Source organism: Solea solea, chromosome 3, assembly GCF_958295425.1.
Source record: "Solea solea chromosome 3, fSolSol10.1, whole genome shotgun sequence".
NCBI lineage: Eukaryota > Metazoa > Chordata > Actinopteri > Pleuronectiformes > Soleidae > Solea > Solea solea.
In genome coordinates this window covers 11,925,866-11,948,293 of record NC_081136.1, presented here as the reverse complement: position 1 = coordinate 11,948,293, position 22,428 = coordinate 11,925,866, and the positions used below count along the sequence as shown (strand labels likewise).

General features: G+C 38.6%; 1 protein-coding gene and 1 long non-coding RNA gene across 4 annotated transcripts in view; one reads left to right on the top strand and one right to left on the bottom strand.

The window, feature by feature from the left end:
* The window catches only part of stim2b (stromal interaction molecule 2b), a 38,145-nt gene extending 21,122 nt beyond the window's left edge, over nucleotides 1-17,023 (bottom strand). For 2 of the 3 annotated variants that reach the window (XM_058625379.1, XM_058625381.1), the window contains exon 1: nucleotides 15,955-17,023. In XM_058625379.1, coding sequence (XP_058481362.1) covers nucleotides 15,955-16,090 — 136 coding nt within the window. In that variant the 5' untranslated portion in view covers nucleotides 16,091-17,023. The remainder of the gene's footprint in view (nucleotides 1-15,954) is intronic. The other variant, XM_058625380.1, reaches the window with a different exon arrangement.
* A 234-nt stretch (nucleotides 17,024-17,257) lies between these two features.
* LOC131456763 (uncharacterized) lies at nucleotides 17,258-18,843 on the top strand. The gene is made up of 2 exons (XR_009239928.1): nucleotides 17,258-17,435; nucleotides 18,194-18,843. It is a non-coding gene; the product is annotated as an uncharacterized LOC131456763 (long non-coding RNA).
* The last annotated feature ends 3,585 nt before the right edge of the window (nucleotides 18,844-22,428 follow it).

Sequence of the window (22,428 nt, the reverse complement as noted above, 5' to 3'; positions counted from 1 at the left end):
TTGTCTGTCCTTTACGTCACAGAAAATCAAACAGTGAACAGCCAGGTGCACAGTGAGATGGAGTGTGTCGTGGTTCTGTATGTTTCGTACCTGCTGTACATGTTAAACGTGATACAAATTAGATTGAGCATAGCTCTTGGAGTTGTTGTGTTGTCCAAAGGAAGACGGCACTGCCGCCGTAGGATTTCTGGCAACAATACTGAAATCCATGTGTCGTTTCCTTCTACCAGGTCAAAGACCAAAGGAAATTTGCTGACAGCTAACATGTATTTGTCTGTGTTGGGATTGCTTTGAAAATCAGTTACACTTTTACATGATTTCAAGAAAGCATGTAAAACCACATCAGATTCCTTGACTGATAGATTGTGAAAAATGTTTGGATTTGGTTCTTGTGTGTTTCCTGTATCACATTTTCCAGCCCAGTTGGTGGCGCACGCTTAGACAAGAAAGTAACTATCTATAACCCAAATACAAAGACATACATTCTCATGTACACAAGTAATGCCAGACTGACGCGTACCCTCATTTTATTATGAATTAAACTGTAGCATCCATGTATGCACATTTATTATTTTATTTTATTTAACCTTTATTTAACCAGGTTAAAAACCCATTGAGATCAAAATCCCTTTCCAAGGGTAACCTGGCAAAGAGGTCAGCAGCACATGTCACAATAAATATCATGATGAAATGCATGGCGGCTCTCCGCAAACACTGAACGTTCAGGCTTGACAGGCTCTCACACCTGTGATGTGTTTTAATAAAGAAGACACAAACATATTGGTTAATTAAAAATTAAACTTAAGGCTGCTCATATGAAAAGCAAATTTGTTCAAATTCTATGTGGAAAGAATGATTCAACATTCTACAAAGACCTGGAGGGGAAACGGCAAAAAATAAAATTTTATTAGCTTTGCGAACAAAACTCCACAGGGCATCTGGAAGAGGTGATGTGGTGTTAGAGTGACAGAAAACATGGCATCCCCCAAGAAACAGACCTCGGGATCAATATCACACCAGACGTTGCAATTTTTTGCGGCTTCTTGAGATGTTATCAGGACACATTTATTCAACCTCGAGGAAAGGAAAATGTAACTTTCATTAGTTTGTGAACAGTAGTCCACAGGGCAGCTGAAGGAGGTGGAGTTGTGGTGACGGTGTCTAACAAAGCCCAACATTCGCCGGAAAACGGTTGAGAGAAGAGGATGGAAAATTTATTGTGGCTTTTTGAGATGCTATCAGGACATATTTTTTAAACCTTGAGGAAAGGAAAACTTAAAATGTTATTGGTTTTGGTAACAGTCGTCCACAGGGCACCTGAAGGAAGTGGAGTTGGCGATGGCCTGTAACAAAGCCCAATATCCAACAATGGAAAAATTTTTGCGGCTTTTTGAGAGATCAGGGCACATTTGTTGAGAATTCAATTTATTCGTTTGGGGCCTGTGGCATTTGGTGATAGGGTTTTTAAAAAAAATCCCATCCACCTAGCAACCGACAACTGTGAGACCAGTTTGACACCAAACATCAGAAAAACTCCATAGGGGACCTTTTTTGAGTACTGTGGTTTTCTCAGACAACCATGTCTAAAATTGACATTGCTACACAGCTGCATTCTAAATTGCGTTTCAAAAGAAACATATTTTCTACAAGATTAGAATTTTTTCTTCCATCAATTGTGATGTTTTTGAGGCACAATTTTCTTTCAACTCTGTCCAAAAATAACGAAGCCACACACCATGAAACTGCATTCTAAACTACTTCATTAAATGAGGAACGCATTTTTGTCATGTGTAAAGAGGACCCTGTTGTTAGGCCTCAAAGGGACATCGCTGAAACCTTTATTAGTCTGCACACAAAACTCCACCTTTATTCAAAGCCAAGCCATTTTCGTCAGTAAAAATTTGGAAAGTCAATTTCACCTTTAAACTTCCTGGAGAAAAGCCCTTTTCGTTCTATTACTGTAACACAGAAGATGCCAGACAAGACTGGCCATTGAAGCCCGCTGCTGTCATGTAACGACAACATTTACAAGACGGCCTGCTTGAATGTCACTCGGCTCTTTAGCTATTCTGTACAGCACAGTGCACCCGGTACACCTTTCTCTTTACAGTATATTACCACTGCGTATCAGCCATGTCAGCAGTGCGTTATATTCACTGGCACTGCGCCAAACCCCTATCAGCTTTCAAATGTTTACAATGCATGAATTTACAATGTGAATGATAAATGAGAGGATAAGTGTATTCTAACAAATTTCATCATTATGTCCTGTTGCAGTTGCATTCAATACATCAATAAGACGATCAAAATGATGTGAAAGTGTGGAGAGGGAAGAGGATTGCAATGTCAGTGTGCACCAGTGTCCCCCTCTGTAACCAGTGCCCATATGGTGTCATAAGTCAAGCTGACGGGTCAGTATTAAAGGCAAGTAAATAAAGCTTCTGGAGAGTCTACCATTTCAGCTCATCAGCAGCCATTAATAAGACACAAATATCATTAGCTGCCTACAAATGCCACCAGCTTGTGCAGCGAGAGTAAGAGAGAGTGGGATAGTTAGGTGAAGAGGAAGGAACAGGATACAGAAAGTGTTTGTGCTACTCTCAGTTTGAACAAGCTGTTAAAATGGACAAAGTCACATGCGTAAATTCAAATACAAACCTTTCTGGTTTTACTTGCAACTGCGGTAAATGTGAAGTAGTAGACAACTTATTGGCTTAAATTTGATTCAGTAAACAGATTGCAGTGTAATAGCAATAGAAAAAACATTTACATTTAATAAGATTGGTCCCCTGTAAGCTTTGCTTTCACCATGACCAGTTTAAACTTAATTTCAAATGTGTATTTGACGGGATGTGTTAAATCCGCATTTTCTTCCCCACTGTGAAATGATTCTGCAAACCATGTTTTTAAATCGGCTTCAGCTCTGATTGATGTTTGTATAAACCTGGGTAAAGCCAATCATTTCAGCATGAAAAGGGTTAAGAAGAGTGTTATTCCTCATCCAAAACAGCGCTTTTACAACAGCAACACAACACAAGTCATGCATCTTTAAAAAGAAAAATTTACCAAAATCTGGTTTACCCATACTGTCAAACTTGAGGTGTTCTTTGTGACACTGCTGTCCAGACGAGTGAGATTTCTAACTTTGCAGTGTACCAGTGGGCCTTATAGGCAAGTTGCAATCATCAATAAGCAAACACAACAGTAGTGCAAGATGCATAATTCCCAAATTCCCCAACAGTTTTAATGCATGATTAAAACAAAGTCACAAACTGCAAAGCCGCACACACAGACACACAGCTTTGAGAAGCTATTCTTAAAACACTGCACTGACTTCTATTCATTTGGACATCCTTAACCTCAACCTTAAACTAACCATAATCTAAATCTTTGCCTTTAACCAGTTCCTCAGGTTCTTCCTCATTCAAACATACACACGCCCAAAAACGCACGCACGCGCTCACACACACACACATCCAGGTCCCAGACATTAACATGTCTTAACTAGACCTAATCTGCCTTAAAGGGAATTATCTCTGTTGCAAACTGATGATTGTCAACAACAAATTACGCAAACAATAGGCAATAATGCCGAGGTGGATCTTCTCAGGTAATCGTAGCAATGTAAAACTAATGTGAGTTTCCAAAGAGTTGAGTCATGTTGGCTCTGCTGCAGCTCTCCAAAGTCTCTCCGCGTGATTGTGTTTTACGATCACGAGTAGTCATGAGGGCTGGGACGCTATACTTTTGTTATGATTCGTCTGTATCACGCTACTTGGGTGCCGATTAGATTAGTATTGAGATTCTGCAATTATTGCAATTGATAAATGCAATAATTGTGTTTTTATTTCCCATTGACAATAACCTATGAGCCATATTTCTAAAATCAAATCAAATCATCTTGAGTGAATGGCACAGTGGTTCATAACATGCACAAACAATTTTACTGTTATATTGAGCTGATCCTGCTAACAACAAAATAAATACACTAAGCACAAAAGACAGTGTTTTTTTTAGCTTTGCCTACTTGAGCTACTGCTGCAAGAAAATACAAGAAAATGCTGGACCAAAATGAGAAGAAAAAAACAAAAAATTTTTAGTTATGTATAAAGGCAGCTGTTTGCCTTGGACCTGTAAATTTACTGAAACCTAATTCAACCAAACCCCATTCAAGGGCACCAGAAATCTTCTACTAAGGCCACAGGATAGCAAAAGACAACTAGAGCGAAACGTGTGGAAGCCCACCAAATCTCATCTCAAAACTTCCAGAAAAGGAGACGCTCCTTGCACCTAGGCGTCCCTGGAATGTTTTAGTAACAATCCAGAACACGAGATGTGGTGATGTACAATATGAGGTCGACCCAAGGAGGAAAAAGTAGGAGAAGAGAATAAAGAAAGAAGAAAAGCGGCAGCTCTATAAGCCGTCTTGCTCTCTGACTCTTGTGTATATAATATTAACAGCTATTATGTCTATTGACACAGGCAGGGCTAGGCGGAGAGAGAAAGAGACAAAGATCACACGCCAGACTTTAAAAGTTACAAATCAACAGTGACCGCAGTTGTCATCTGCACGGCTGCCATCTGACTAACTATGAAAACAAATACATATTTATACATACATAATCTATAAAAGAATATCAGTGCACAGGAGATACATATTGGGCAACTCCAAGGAGGACTAAGATTCAGCGTCCGTGATGTGGCCTCAAGGAAGAAAAGCTAGGGGTTAAGACTTTCCCACCGCACTTGTGAACACTATGTTTTGGTATATTTCCCCATGTCCTGTGACCATGTTACAAATAAAAATAAATAATTGTAACAAAACACAAGCCAGATGGGTAAACCAAAAACAAAAAACAGTCACTGTAACTTGAATCTTACAAGCAACTTACTAGAGAACAATTTAAATAATGAAATATAATTAATAAAAATATATTCACAGAAGGAAATCATTTGGGTGTAAGGGTGGGAGATCATTTTCTGGAGAATTTTTCACTGTATTGTTTAAAATCCTATTCACACCCTGAAAAAAAACCGTCATCTTTCATTTGTGACCAACACCTTCTCTGCCATAACGTTGCTGCAACTGTCTCGTTGGATTTAGCAAGATAGCATAAGCTCTGCCGTTGTCTTCTGAACATGCGCGATTAGTACACAAAGAGGGATACAGGTGATTGATGCATCACAATCCAATTAATTTGTTCGGGCCGTTCAATATGATTTGATGGTGGTTTTACGTGCCTGTCCGTTCCAGATTTTTCATTTTTGTGACATTGCATTCATTAATTAGTTACAAATCCTTGAATTGTAACTAATGAATAATGAATGCATTGTCCTCGGGCAGCTCTGGGGAGGACGCCATTTTGGTCGGGCTAACGTGTTTACATATATTTTTAAAGTGCGGATTTAGACAGACAAAAATAATAACTAGATAATACCTTTTTTGTAGTATGATGTAAACATAGTGACTTTCCATGGAAGCTAAGGAAAACGTACTTTGTCCTTATGAGTGACCCCTTTCCTTGTGTTAATACAAAAATACCAATGAATGCAGGTTTAAATTAAGTCTCAAATTTAAAGGAAAGCTCTCACAAGCATCAAGAGTTTCAAAAGGAGTTGTTATTTCTTTTTTTAGATCTATGTATATGCTACTTTATCAATTATGTCATTAATTACATTGAGTTGCCCCTGTGTCTGCCTGAATTAGCTGTAAATTACTTGTAAATTAGTTTGTTACGAGCACAGGTCAGAGCATGGATGTTGGTGGAGACAGACATGAGCGGGGACAGCATACCAAAGAAATCCACACCGCTCCTTGCCCCGCTTGCCCAGACCACCACATCACGTGCCCCAATGCCAAGGGAAAGTCCCTGAAAATAGAGGGGGCTTCACCTCACCTTCAACTCTAACTTTTAAGTTCTCTCAAACATATATAGATATATTTGCCTTAAATTCATTGAAGAGTCAACTGTAAACAAATCTTGACTAACAGCTCTGGGAGATCAATTTTGTGCTTATCGTTAAACATGACTATGTAGAATGTAACTGGATTACAGCAGTAGCATATTTCAGGATTCAATTTCATGGAAGCTTATAGAAAATAAGATTTGTGATTTCACCTGTAGCACTGAGGAAACTAATGCTCCTGCAAATACAATCATGAGATTAAGCTGGAAATGGCGGGCACCGTGAGAGAAGAACGACATGGAGACAATTTTAGGCCTCTATGAAGGGCATGGCATTGGCTCCTTCCTGTGTTAAGGTGCGAGTATTAACGCAGTGGGATCCCGCCCTCATAAAAAGGATTCCGCTGTGTCAAGCCTTTATTCTGAAAGTGTTGGAAGTTGAAAGAGAGGATTTATTTTTATGGTTTGGGTAAACAGTCACAGCAGTTCTTGCAACTAGCAGTGTATAATGTCAGAAAGGTGGCCTTCAAAAACCAAACATTTTATTTTTCATCTAATTAAATCACACAAAGGCAACAGGTTTTCACATTCAAGTACGAGTGAAAACAACTCTTTATTTGCATTTCTCCTTTAAAAAAGTAACAATAACACGTACCTTCTGTCAGTATCAGTGTTTGTACCCGAGTATGTTAAACTTGAACAAAAACTGCAAAAGGCTTTATTTTTCTGCCAATTATCATGTAAATCAGCTTGTGTGTCACAAAGGCCTTAATATCCAATGGTCCATGCACTACCAGTTGAGGGGATCAACACCTTTAAGTGCGGCAGGGGGGGACAACAATAGCCCTCCCTCCCCTCCTATGCTGGGGGAGGGCCGACAGTTCTGCTACTGTAGACAACTCGCAGCAGGAAACGCTGCACAGCTGAGCACAGTGACCTACATCTCTTACTCAGACTGTGCTTTCTGCATGAGTGAATCAGTGTACTGTGTTACAGCCAGTGTTGTCTGCTGTGTATTGGCGATTCGAGATTGTAAAACAAAGACGTCTTTCATTACAAGTTCCAAGCTACTGACATTATGCAGCGTTTCCCCCAAGAATTTCTCTTCAGCAGTGGTGCCGTTGCGCCACTTTGTCCTTGAGGATGCCAAGATACATGATCATTCAAATCAAAGTAGTTATAAATCAAATTGCCGAATAATTATTTTAGCGTTTTGCAGCGAGAGGTCTGGATATTAATTCAAATTGTAGGCCTACTCAGTAACAAATTATGATTTTAAAAGTAACTAAGCATGACAATGTAATGTAAAATTACAGACTTAAGAAAAACTCCCAAAAGTACAAGCACTCCACAATGAATTACAATAATGTGAATAGTTGTAATTATTTATCTCCATAACTGATTAACACAGCTACTTGGTGTTTACATTGTGGTCAAGTTAGAGCAACTTACGTCAAAAGTTCAATAACACCACATTGAGTTAATTTACTCTGTGCGACCACGGCAGCCTTGATAGAGGCATCTAAAGGGAGTTAGCTAAGCGAAGTGTTAAGCTAGGCAGCCGCATGCTATTCATTGTGAGATTGACGAGTGTTAACCAAAAGTTATCGTGCTGTTGCTGTTGGGAACAAAGTCCCCTCTGTTAATATGTTCGATCAACTTCTGGCAAACATCGTGGTCCTCTGCACGCCCAGGGAATCCATTTAGACCATACGGCCGCAGACAGGGGCACCCTTCATGAGGTAAAGGTTTGTGTACTTTGCATTAATTTTTTATCCAAATTTGAAGTTTCCCACTGCTGTTGGCACAGCCGAGAATTGTGCAGGTTATTCCCGACTTCCTAGACATTGTTGTCAAAATTAATGCTGCATAAAAAAAGTACAGGTAAAAGTAGAATTGTACACTTCTTATGACAGCTCCCATTCAATCACGCGTATACTGGAGGCAGACGCCATCGCAGCAATGGCGGCTTGTACTTCTTCTACTAGCTTCTGGTACTTTGCCGGATTCGTCTACACTGTCACTATGCAAGCAGCACTTTAAATCCCATGTCCTCTCTCAGCCATGGCCGGTGACGGTGGGTACAGAGGAGTAAACTGTTAAACTAAAGCTCCATTCTCTCCCTGATTAGCCAAGCTACTGGTGCCAGACACTGACAGCTTTGAACCGCTGCATCAATGTCAAAACTGGGTTAGCAGCTGCATACAACGGAAAAATGGAAACTTTTCACCTGCGGCTTTATAAATACACTGAAGGGGGTCAGTACGTTAGGTGGCAGAGCTCATTAGGGTTGGATCACACTCATAAAGCCCCTGTTCGAGACAGACAGCAGCTGTCCACTTTTGGGGAAATCTGTCAAGGAAACTGAATGAGGTCAGTGGGGATAGCGACGCAACACCGGCTTATCATCTGAGGTTATTAAAGATATACAACCGGACCCCATGCTCTCCTTTGGGAGACTGAGTTTTCCTTGGAGGCAGTATATTAATACTGCCTCCAAGCAGGGTTAGGACAACAGACCAAACTGTAAACATGCGTGTGGCTGCATTTATTTGACAGAGACAGTGAAGGATAAACAGGAAACAGTGTGCACTCCACATGCACTCATCATTTCAAGAAATGTCTTCATCATACACATAGAAATGACTCGTGATGTTGTACAGTACTATATATGCCAGGCCTGTGTGTGGTGCTGTAACACTGCTACAGAAATATAATCACAGAAACAAGAGATGGAATGAGCCAAGCTAGGGCAACTAAGGAAAGAAAATAAAAGTTAACATAAAGGGAATAGACAAAACAATTGCCTGGAGTCTTCTGCTCGTACTTTAACGCAATTGTTTGTATCCATAACATTTACGAAATATTGAAACAAATGACAGTATTTGCACACATTTTTAACATAAACATTACACAAACACTGACATTACAAAAAAAAATAACAATTAGATTCATAATTGATTAATCTGTCAAATTATTTTCTCAAATCATCAATTAGTTGTTGGGGCCATAAAATGTCTCAAACCTTGAAACAATTTCGTTCTAAATTGTCCACCACCTAAAAATGATTTTGTTTAAATGATTTTGTTGTGCGGAACAAAGAACCCAGAGAATATTCACTTTTAAACTAATTACTTATCTAATCAAAATTGCTGGCAATTAATTTAGCAATCTATAAATAATAGATTAATAGTTGCAATTCCTAAATTATGTTCATAACTAAAATTGTTACAAAATGTTGTAACATCACACAAAATGTTACAGAGGATATATATCTATCTATTTTTTCCTTGCTCATCACTTAAAGCCATCTTCTACTTTACAAATAATTTGATTAATCCATTCAATCAATAAAAAAAACATAGATTAGTATTAGTGTAGTCTTATGTAATAAAATGTGAAAAATTGGATGTGTTTAGTTCTCATAGTTGTAAAGATAGCGGTTTTCACGTCTTAAACACAAAGTCATAATTACATTTAATTATTTATCCTCCAGTACAGTATGTTCTAGTCAGAGAAGGAAATGGGCTTTGCCTGTTGAGCTGTTGTGCAACAGAAGCCGGACACTACTGAGTACACACTGACACTGTTTGCAAATCTAAAACTTGCTCAAAGTCTCAGACAACACAGAAAAAAAAAAAAGGCCCGGCCACAAACAAATTCCCAACTGGAGACGAATGACACTTTATAGTATAGACACTTTTATCTATCTTTATCTGTGAGTCATATAAAGCATATAGTGTAAAGTGTTTTTGATTTTTTTTTTTGGATTCTTTTTTAGATTCTAATCCAAAGGTTTCAGACAAATTAAAACATTTTTGATCATTAGTTTCATGTATTTAACATAGTGCTTATTCATTTTATTTAATTCTATTTAAAGTGCACTGCAGATCAAACACAACATGCAGGTACGTGACAGACCATAATCGCTGCTCAAGATAACCAGTTTGTTAATCATTTGTTATGAAAAAACAAAGAAAATAAAATAATCATCATCAGCTACACTGACGTCAAAAGATCAGCATCGGCCAAAGAAAAGCCCATATTGGCAAACCTCTACTCACTTACCATTCAGGCAGAGAACTACATGCTGCAGCCAGAAGGAAGAACGTTGTTTGTTACAATGCTAAACAAGCAAAATACACAACATAATTAAAACAGGAGACCACCACGTTCACATCACCTCACATCACCTCATTCAACCCTCCTTTACTTGTTACTTACTTATTCTCTGCAGGATGTGCAGATCATCACATAAAAGCACAGATTTACATAAGAATTAGGCTCATAATGAACCTCATACATATGCAAGTAAACAAGGAGCTCAGCACCAACTAAAAAACAAGTGTTTGTTGCTGTTGACAAAAACGGGGTTATTTTAACTCTGACTGAAAAATAATAACTTAACACCGTCGTACCTTTCCTCGACCTCACTTAAGAACTGGCTTGGGTTAGCAAATATGAATGATAATGATATAACTGTATAAAGACGTATTTTAAATATTTTGTTTTACTTTTTTTTTATATCCAAACCTAGTAGAAAAGAGAAACGACTCAGGTGACTGCTCACATTGGATAAATTGTGCTCTGATCTAAACATCCTCCACCACCATGCCCTGCTTTATTTCAGAAACTAAAATTCCAGCCCCTCTTTAACTCTGACATGGTCCTTTGAAGCCTCTAAATTACAAGGGAACTGTATGAGCAGCCAAATGTTAAAGCCAACCCCCTCTAGTCTCATCCCCTGGAACTGCTCACAGCATGTTTGTACAGCTTTGAACCCTTAACTGCTTCAACGACACCAACCTGGGTCCCCACCAAAAACGTAAGGTGCAAGATGTTTGCACAATCCATCTATTACTGATGCGATACCTGATAAAGTCGAGTTTTGCTTTAAGCTAAAATGAGAAGAAACCGTAAGAGTAGTGAGAACGTGGGAGAGCAAAGACGTCAGTGAACTAATACTTTTACATTCACATTCAGAACATCAAAACTATTTTATTGATCCTGTGGGTGAACTGCTTGTTAAAATTGCACAGCACACAGCTACAGGAGTGGGAGTAAATAAAAAAAATAAATAAGTTTTTTGTTTTTTTTAAATGACTAGAAATGGTAGTATTACTTCATACACACTAGGGTGCAAATGCAAAGTGCAAAAAGTGATGTCCATACACCCACATTCAATATCAATACAGTGTATTCTGAAAGAAGCGGTGGAAGCTGGATCAAATCCCAGCAAATTACTGGGGCAACATAAAGCATGTTAGGGCTATCACTTTTTAATCCGGAATTCAGTTCAATTTGGTCCCTTCAAAATATACACCCTAGTCGCACATCAGGCTATCTGAAGTAATGACCACACGGTCCAACAGAGGAATGTGAATATCTTAAATTAATGGCAGGTCACGAATATTCATTCAAACAGGATTTTTCAAAAGAAAGAGACATTTATTTCTGCTGAATGTCTTTGGACTGTGGAAGTAGGAGAGAAAACCTTCAAGCACACCGAGGAGAAAATTAGAACTCCAAACAGAAAGGTCCTCAACCGAACCTGGATTAGAACTAAGAACAATTCCATGCTAATCACCATACAACTATACCAGCCCCAACGATGATGTATGGATTAGAATCTCTGGACACGCAGTCCTGAAACTAGGAAGTGGTGATGCAACAACAGATTTCAAATTTTACCTTCATTAAAAAAAGTCAGTTATTTAACACTAAAGACTACACCAAGTGTTCTGGTCCCACTATCAAAATAAAGATTCGAGTGCAGTATTTTTCAATGAACAACAGCAGGACAGTGAGGAACTGTACTGCAGGTACAACCAGTAAACAGAAATATCTACTGAACCACACTTCAGCATCATAGCTGACAGCCGCAGAACTACACCATCTACCATCTACATTAGCTAAAATTGCTTAATGGAACACTGAGTTGGTAATGAAAGGAAATCAGCGAGTTGAGAGTTGTTTTATCAGCACAATGTAAACCAAAAGCAGCAAAAGAAGAATTGCACCTAATGCCCTCCAAAGTGACATTGAATCTGGTGTTGGTAGTGTTATAAAATAGAAATGCCATATAATAAACACAGTGATCATACCATCAAAATCTATAATCACTGCATCCCTTCTGGGAAGATATTATTAAAATGAGAGTCTTGCCCAGTTAGGCAAGTCAAAAGAGATCAGGAACTAATCTAATATGGCTGCATTGCCCAATGGGCAGTTTTAGCACCGTCGGCTGGCACGTGATATAAACAATGCCTGTGGAGTTGCTGTGCAACAGCAGCTGAGCTGAATGATCGCAGTCAAATAGGCAGCTGAATGACGAATCTCATTTCATGGTCAAACAAAAAAGACCAGAACTCTCAACTAGATTTACAGAGGGTGCAGCTCATATAAGTAAAAAAACTAATAATAATGAGCTCAAAACTGCAAGTGCAGACAAAAACAATGAATGTCTATTACTTAGAGGTAGACTAGCTAGAGGTAGACCAATTATTCAGGCTGATATTTGCCTTTTCAAGTCTCTAAAACTTGCTTTGTTTTGTTTTTTGACTACTAGTTTCATGTAATTAATATTTAGCTGACTTTATTTGTATTGTCTGGGTTAGGGTTATCAATATCAGTCGACCTCAATGCATTAATTCTTCTCAGATTATACAGTCTTGCTGTCCCGATTTTAAGATTTGTTGGAACACTTATCACTCATAACACCTTAAAATGAATGTTAAGGCCATTGAGTCACTTAAGTGATGTTTATCCTTAAAAGAAACACAGCATATTCAGGAGCAGCATGAACACGTGTGTTTTCATGTGTTTTCCGTGTCAGTGAAAAGGCTGCTGACCTCTGCAGGGAGATGCCTTGGAAATAGGCAACACTGTGGTCATGTTTACTGACACTGTATTAAGTCACCACTATCTCTGTATCAAGTAGCCTTTCATTGTTTGCAGGCAGTGAGGGATGACATCGTCCCTTGGCTCATTTTCATGCTGGTGTGCTGCCGCTGCTGCTGCTGCTGCTGCTGTGGGAAAGGCCAAGTGTTGTGTTTGCCTTATTATTCAATAACAGCAGTTTATTTTCAGGAGCTGCTTAGCACTTGTTAACAGACAGTCATGAATGCTTAACTGTTGTCTGGGAAGAGGTTGATTACCTTCTGCCGCTGCGGTGGATGTGTTAGACGAACATGAATATATCGATGAGCCCCCAGACTTTCATTTAGGCTTTCAACTGCAGAACTGTGTGTTCTGTCACTTCTGCCAGCACAAAGCACACATGCACATGTCCACAGTGCAAAAGTACATTTATGAAATAACTGTTTTAAATGACTCATCAGGGGGCTTTGTAGGATATGAATACTAATTTTTACATAATGTTTACTTCGTCCTAGCTACTTTGTCAAACACAAATTACAAAGTTGTAAGTGGAAGAACACCGGGATGCGTTTGAGCTTTTGGGACTTGGTACAGTGTGGGGCTTTCTGTAGCATTTCAGGGCCTTCATCAGCAGATGGAGTTAGCTCTGTTGTCATGGAGATCAGTTGCTGAATATTAATTTGCCAAGGCAAAGTGAACAAACTTTATCCTCTGATGACGACCATGAGATCAGGCAGAGAACTATGGACATGTTATGATATGTAAAATTGAATTTGTTTCCGTTATGTCAAATTGGCCTGAACCTTTCCCCAACACTGGACTTATGATATTTGACATTTCTGCAAAAAGATAGATCATAACTATTATCTGTCCAGACAAAATGAAGCTACAACAGGCAGACAATAGCATGAAGACTGCAAATGTGGAGCAACAGCCAACATAATTAATGTCTGATGAGGATACCACTGCTTTGAGTATCTACCAACACCAATATCAGTCTGATACTGTTTTGTTTTTTTAACAGTGACCACCACACTTTTTTTTTCCTTAAATGTGACTTAAGAAGCAACTCTCCCTCTCTTTAGCCATGGAACAGAGGTTAAACACTGGAGCTTAAACAGCTAACACATAACAATTAAACTCCAACTTTCAACAGGAAACTAGAATCACAATTTACAGGAAAAGTATCTTTAAAACTAAATGTCAGGTACTTGAGAAGAAAACTCCCAGCAAGGTTGTTAAATAAGAATGCTACATTAATAAAATAATATATATATATATACACATATATATATACAGTATGTATGAACATCTCCATCACTAGAAAGAGAAGCGCTGACTATTGCTTTAATTTATCCAAAATTGACATTCAGTTGCACAGTCTGTTAGTGACAGGAGTGGACGTGGAATGAAAGCATGAGGAAATAAAAAAAGAAACAAATAAGAAGACATCAAGTGCAGCATAGGTAAAAGACGCTACTCATACCATGACAAATGTGTGTACACTGAAAAGGTGTTTAAAGACTCCATTGCTTACATACACTGTACTAGAGCTGAAACAATTAAACGATTATTAATCGATAACTAAATTAATCGACACTATTTTGATAATCAATATAATCAGTTTGAAGCTTTTTTCATGATTAAAACAAGATTTCCGATTGTTTAAGCTTCTTAAATGTGAGTATTTTCTTCATTTCTTTGCTTTGGATAACAAAGAAATCATTAAGTTAATCATTTTGGTTGGTTTGACGAACACCGTTCAACATTTTTTAAGGTTTTCTGACATTTTATGGACCAAACGATTAATCAATTAATCGAGAAAATAATCGACAGATTAATCGATTATGAAAATAATCATTAGTTGCAGCTCTGATATACACACACACACTTTCATCAACGTGTCAACAAAATGTTAAAGCCTGCTGCGTAGCCACTCAGGCTACTGCACGGTACATATTCCATACTATTTGTTGTAAAGCTTCAACATCCCAATTATCAGAATCAAAATTATAGTCATTGTATGATAATTTAGTGGAATTGCCACTCTATTCAATTAAGGCACCTGTCACGTTCAAAAGCTTGTTCAGGGATCATGTACTTTTCAATACTGGCTGGGTTTAAAACATATTATGTAACATTATTTGTATGCTGCACCCTCCATCTTAAATTGGGCTTTATTAAGCAAAACTGTCAGACCTAACTGAGGAAGCATTTGTGTGTGTATACAATGGAAGAGCAGGAATGGGCAGGGAAAAGAACCCTTTATATCAGGGGTCTTAATATTAAGTTGAGTATTTGCTTCGATATGGAACAATAAATAGTTCACAATATAAATGTATTTATGATGCAAAATGTATCTTATAATAAAATAACTCATAACTGCGGGTTACATGAGATTAATTTGACCTCATCTTAATATTGTCAAACTGCTGAACAACTAGGTTTTCTGAAACTTCTCGTGGACCTGACTTTACCATCATAAATAAATATCAGTTCCTGTGGATGGCGCAGGAATGTCGCCAGGTGACACAAGATCTAAACACTGCTAAACTGCCATACACAGAGAGTGGTGATGAGCTAATCGGTTTAATCTGCATTGTGTGAACTTATTTAACACTGGTTTAAACGCAATGGACATTTGTTTAAATTTAAAAGCTGCTCCCTGCAGCTTTAACTTGAAGACAGCCGCCTGACGTTATTACGCCTTTCTGGAGCTAATTGTACAATTAAATCGGTTTTTTATTTAAAAATTATTCCATGAAATAAGTCGCCTCATTACAATATTTCGGTCACCTCCTCCTGGAGTTTGTTGCCCTGATGTCAGCTTGCACAAATGTGACGTTGCCCCCAAAAGGCTACTTGTGAGCATGAAGGATGCATTTTATTTAGCATCATTTAGACATTGTGCAACCATTACAGTGAATACTTCCTGGTGCTTCCTGCATTCCTGTCATGTCACGCATTCCTTGGCAACATATACAGGAGGGAGAGGGAGAGGAGGACGTAAAAATGCATCACTTTCAGTTTAAACCCTTATGCACGCAGGGATTTCCCCTCCGTGGAAGCCACTAATGGGGGAAGACTAGGGAGGGAGGGGAAGGAGGGAATGACACGCGTGAATCTATGAAAACATAAGAGTGTGGTGTTGGTGGTGGCTATGTCTTACCTGTGGTGGCTACATTTGCAGCATCAGTGGTGGGGCTGGTGGGTTGCCCACTCGAGTAAGTGCACCCCAAGCCCAGTACCGCATAGATGACGAGTCCACGTAGCAACACATTTAGCACCTTGTGGACGCAACTCATGGTGAAAATCTGGAGTGGGTTCTCTTTTTCTTTCGTATCCGTGGTCTCTGCTGAGAAGTGAGGATCCGACAGGCTCGGGGGGGGGGGGGCAACAATACGTCAGGTGCAGACCTAATTAACAAAGATAATAATTATAAATTAAATAAATTAATTGAAAATGAGTCCTTTTAGAGTAAAATGCTGGTGTCACGAGCTGAAGAGACACCTGGTAATTGCAGCAACTTAAGGAAAGAAAAAAAAAATTCCCGCAGTAGACTTGTTGGCAAACGCACCGGCGGCTAACAGCTGGAGCAGAGGCGTGTGACAACACAGAACCTGACCGGAGCGTGGAAAATCCCCACTAAATAAGAGTTCATCGTGGGGTAAAGTACTTCAACAGAAAATAGTAGCAGAAAATAATAAGAAGACGACACCGCTAGGGTGTTATGTGTGGCGGCTAAAGCACGTCTGAAGGAATTTCCTTCTGCTTCCAAAACAAAAACAGAACCCAAAAAAAGGAGGGAGCTCAAATGTTGCAGCGTGGTAAATAAATCCCCGACAGAGGAAGAGTATCGTGTTAAATTCCTTTTTACGTGGGCCTGCGAGTTGGAAGCAAATAGTGTGTGTACTTCCACACACAGTACACAAACAGCGGGGACAGCCTCAGCATACTGAAACTCGTCTCCTGTGGGTCCGCCTCTTCACGCAAAAGTAGCAAATCCCGGCGCATCGAAGAACGCGCATATTCTCGCTTTCCGTGGCTCTTCCTTCGCCTCGCACGACGTCTACGTTGCTCCGTGAACGTGGGGAGTTGAAAAATGTCGTGGGCTCTCAGTCAGCCGCTGCTGCTGCTGCTGCTGTTGCCGGGTTCCCCCGTCATTTCTGCTGCTCCGCCGGCTGATGCTGCTCACCAGCGGCAGGGGGAAGGAGAGCACGAGCCGGGCGGAAGTCAGTCAGTGCGCGAGGCGGTTTGACATCACACGGAGGAGGGGAGAGGGAGGGGGGGATACGGGGGGACTACTATACAAAATGACAATGTCACACCTGATAGAACGATTTAAAATCGACCGATTAATCGACCTTTTTCACTCATGCAGAATTCTTCTTATCTTTTATCCAAAAGTCATCATATGAAAGTATAACTATATATATATTCAGCACTTCATGATGTCACAAATTACCAAATCATTACATGTCATTTAGCAAACGCTTTTATGCAAAGCGACTTACAATAGAATTGAGTACAATCAGTCAGGAGTGGAGTCGAACCATTGCGACCATGATGTCTTTCGCACACAGGGTACCGGTCTTAACCACTGAGCCACTCCACCCCCGAACTCCCAACGACAAAGCTTCCTGGATGTTGGTAAGTGCACTAAAACTGTATTACCCATCCACAAGTTATATAATGAATATATATGTAAATACATGTATATATATATATAAACATATATATACATATATACATATATATAAATTTGAAAATGTACAGTATATGTAAATATACTGTGCATATAGACACACAATTCAAATTGGAGTCAGGCCTAATAAGGCCTAGTGGCAGCACTGTAGAATCATAATACTGTGCCACTGCTCTTCTACACTTTTTATCGAATTTAAATATTTGTATACTCTTTTTTATTTTATTTTACAATACTGCCTATTCCAGCGCTTTCCAAAGTGTGGGCCATGGCCTACTGGTGGCCCTTGGTGGTACTGCAGGTGGGTTTATCAGTTTACCGTTTATATATTCTTTGTTCTGAATATAAAATGATATTATAGTTCCATATTTTCTGCTACAGTGAGTAATGAGTGTGGTTCGCTTCACATCACATCTTCAGGTCTATAATTATAGTTTTATGAGGAAAGACTTGCATTGACTTTGATTGTATTATTAATGCATTTTTTTATTCTGGTGATATTAGATAGCTTCTCATGTTTCTGGAGATACAGTGACAGCAACTTTGTTATATACTTTTGTATATATATATATATATATATATATATATATATATATATATATATATATATATATAAAGCAAGAAAAGTCAATGTGGTTCTGGATGACACCAGATTGTTCCTTCATTTCCTCACTCCGGGTCATTTTATTTTTTCTCCCTGCAGACTGAGGGCTCTCATTGGCTGAGCTGTCCCAACATGGCAGAGCTTGATTGGCTGACTCGGACAGCGCCTACACCCGCCCTCCCTTCACTTTTCAAGATGCTCAGGGCGGGAAATCAAGTGCTCTTAAAGGACGATTCTGGTTATTTTATCATTTTTTTTGGAGCAACTCTCTTGTTTGAATGTTACTGCAAAGATACAGACTACTGTATATTTGAATTGACATATTTAAAAGGTATTATTAATAACAATATGTTTTTTCAAATCTTCATTTGGCTTACATTTACAAAAAAAATACTTTTATAAATACTATTATATTCCTGTTGCTTCACTGTGCAAACAAACACAATCTAACTTAAATGTGAATGCAAATGTAAGGAACACAACATTAAAGATAAGGCTCTTTTTTTTAGACAAAAATAATAATTCAAGGCCCACCAGTTTTTGCACACGACACCAGGGTTTCCCATGTTGGTGTTTGTGTTTTGCGTTTGTACCATGTGTCGGGGACATCCTACACAAACTATGTTAAGCCTCATTTCAATATTGGATGACTTATGTCCTTGTCCTTCCTTTATTTGATGCAAACCTCTTTGAATTGACTTACTGTTGAAATGAAATAAACAAATAAAGGTGCCTCGTGTGTCGAATAACATCCAGGGTTTCCTTGTTGTGTCATAGGAAGCTCAGAGTTTGTTCAGAGGGTATTCACACATGAATTGATTGAGGACTTAAAAACACACATTCTACCCATCAATCTAAATGTCCAAACCTGAGATGAAATGATTATTTTTATCATTTAAATTCAGGTTTGCAAGGCATCACTGACCCTGTGTGCTCAACTCCTTCACATATGTAACTGCTCAAACTTTGATTTATCACTTGAGATGATTTTAAACAAGTTGTGTAACCCCGTGGAAACATAAGAAAATAAATACACAGGATCTATTATGTTTGACTCTTTTTCTTAATTATTTTTGATTTATTTTTATTCTTCGGGAAATGGCTTTCAAATAACCCTTATAGTTTTCTACCACACTATTATTACATTCTTTAAACTTTTTTTGTTTGTTTTTTTACATGTGAAAAAACAAATATACACTTACTGGCCACTTTATAAGGTACACAGGAGACCTCAGAAGTATCAGAAGTAGAACCTGGCGTGGTCTTCTGCTACTGCTGTAGCTCATCTGCTTCAACGTTTGACACACTGTGCGTTCAGAGATGGTCTTCTGCTGGTCTTGATTGTAACAAGTGGTTATTTGAGTTATTCTTGCCTTAAAGTCAGGGGTCATTCACCATTAAAATAAAATGTGTATAAAATGAAGTTGTGACATTCATGTCACCTATATACATATATATATATATATATAGATATATATACACACACATATATGTATATATATATATACATATCTATATATATACACATATATGTATATATACATATATACACATATATGTATATATACATATATATACACACAGTATAATTTTGAATACAAGGCATTCAAAATTATATTTGGCAAAACTGAATAGAAACGTTTTAAAACGAATAAAAAGAGTTTGAGAAACTGCTCTTGATCATGTGTCCATGTCCACACTGTAAAATATACCCCTTAAACTTACAGATTTCTATTGCGCTGACTAAATGTGCAACAGAGAAACAGAAAATAAAGTCCAACATTGTTCCTGTTCGAAATACATTTCACATGTTTGAACAAATGATTTGTAAGTTTATTTAACGTGATGTTAAGACGACTGTCAAACCTGCAAATGACATTAGTAAAATAGCAGATTTGCATAGAATCTACTTAAAAAAATATGGAAGTTTACGACTGCTTGACAAGCTGTAGCAAGTTTAAACAGAACATTTTCATATGTTGAACAACTCAACATATCATTCAGTTGAGTTTACTGGCTCAAGGCAGCAGGAGAACTTTACTTCCAAAGTTCAACCACACAACCTTGACATTTTAAGTAAAGGTGGTTAAATATTTGCCTTAAAAGCACCCGAACAGGTGTACCTAATAAAGCGGCTGGTGAGATATGTATGTATGTAGTGATGATCTATCTACTAGAGATGGGAGTAAGTCACACATGTGCAAGTCTCAAGCAAGTCCAAAGTCATTCTTGCAAGAATCAAAGAAGAAGTGGAGTCATGAATATAGAAGATGGAGATGATTTCCCAGAGACTCCACAATTAAACTCTTCAAATCCAAACATTAAACAGCAGAGTATAGAAAAAAAAATCTGCTTATATTTTCATAGCAACTTATATTAGCTTTAGTTAAAACCCAAAAGCAACAAACCAACCTATATAAGATATTATTAATACATCATAAAATATGTAATTTCCAGTCATTTTACTCAATCCAAGGTGAAGATCTGAAGTCATGAGTGTCAAGTCTAAGTGGAGTCTTTTACCAATGTCTGTCAAGCAAGTCTCAGATTTGCGACTTAAGTCGGACTCAAGTTGCGCAACTGGAGTCCCCCATGTCTGCCATCTACTGTACAGTATATACATTGGAAACCTGGACAGATTAAGTTTGACATGGTTTTAGTGCCACTTTATATCAGCAGCAATGACAGTACATACCAAAAAGCAAATAACTACTGTGGCCACTGTGGTTGACATAGCATTCGATGTGAAAGCCAGTTTGGAGTGTCGCTGGCCTGTGAAGTCCTGTCATCCTGCAGTGTTTCACATCAGCCACCAGGAGGAACCGCTGTAGGAGCCAAGTATGCAGCGAGTTTTAGTTGTCTCAGGACGAACCAAAGACAGTGCATGACTGATAAAGAGAGTCAAGCCGTGGGAGTTGGAGTAAACAGGTGGCAGATGTAGCAGGAACCGGGAGACGGGGAGAGGCGAAAGAGAGGAGCAGCAGAATTCGATATGAGCCCACAGTGGGGGCAGCAGGGAGGAAGGCAGCCAACAAACGTGGGAGGAATAGAGCAGATGCTACATGGAGGCGGACGGCTGAGAGGGAAAGAGTCAAGACAGGCGACACCGAAAATGCTGCTACCAGTCATTTACCTATTCCGTCGCCACTTAACAAGTATAGGCGTTAGTTGAGTGTAGCATCCAAAAAAGTTACCTCATCACACAAAGAGAAAGGCATGTTCAGTTGTGGAGCAGGAAAGATCAAGCAGCATCTAGGTCAGGTGAGAATGTCTCACCAAACTGTGGCACAATTCAAGGTCTGAGCAGCTTTAATTTTGATTCATTTATTTATTTAAAAAAAATATAAGTTATTTGAGGTCATGTCAAACGTGAAAATGTGTTGGGATGAAAGACACAAGAAAGACATTAGCACTGACTGGCAAAGCATTCTCCTAAAAATAAATAACAGCTGTGTTGCTGTTAAACTAGGGAATGGACAACACTTTGGTGTGTCTGAGATGATATCAATATCACAACCTTGAGTTTGAACTGTTTTTAAGACATCTGTGCTGATGCATTATAACCAACCATTTCAAAAACAGAAGACTCAGTAGTGGACATCTCTCTCTTATACTGTAAGAAAAAAACAAACAAAAAAAAAACCTAAACAAACTTTGCATCAACACTGGTCTGATATCGAGTATCATATCGGCTCATTCCTAATTTAAACCTAAAAAAATGACATACACTTGGGACGAGTAGATAAATACATTCAGGCATTGAATTCATAATTTAAAAAAATCGAAAAACAACCATGAAGCGTTCAAAATGAAATAAAATAAACACTGGCACTGAAGGTGCTAGATGCTCCTTAAAGGAGCAGGAATCTTCATTCCCTTCATAACTATAATAGATGATGTGCATACACAGCAGCTTCTAATCACACCAGCTACACTTTATGCCTTTAGAGTATATTTCTCTCAACATGCCGGGACAGACTAACCCTCCTAATCTCCCCGTTCACCGGTAACCTAATGGGTTTATAACAATCAGGAGCCACCGAGCAAAATAAATTGCATGAACACTTCATTAGCCAAGCTCGGAGACGTTAGCGTTGTTCTCCCGCTTGTAATATAATTACTGCTTCACACAACTCCTCTCCTAATGAGCTTGTCAGCTGACCCAAGTGAGCGCTGGTGTGTGGATCAAGTTTCCTTCAGGGCATATGGCTTATGGGGTTAGCTTCACCTGTAGGCTGTAGACTTACTATGTTTATACTGTATTTATAATATCTAACACCTTGACTATATTTGATGCATACATGCTAAAGACAGGTTTGGCTATATGCTTGAAT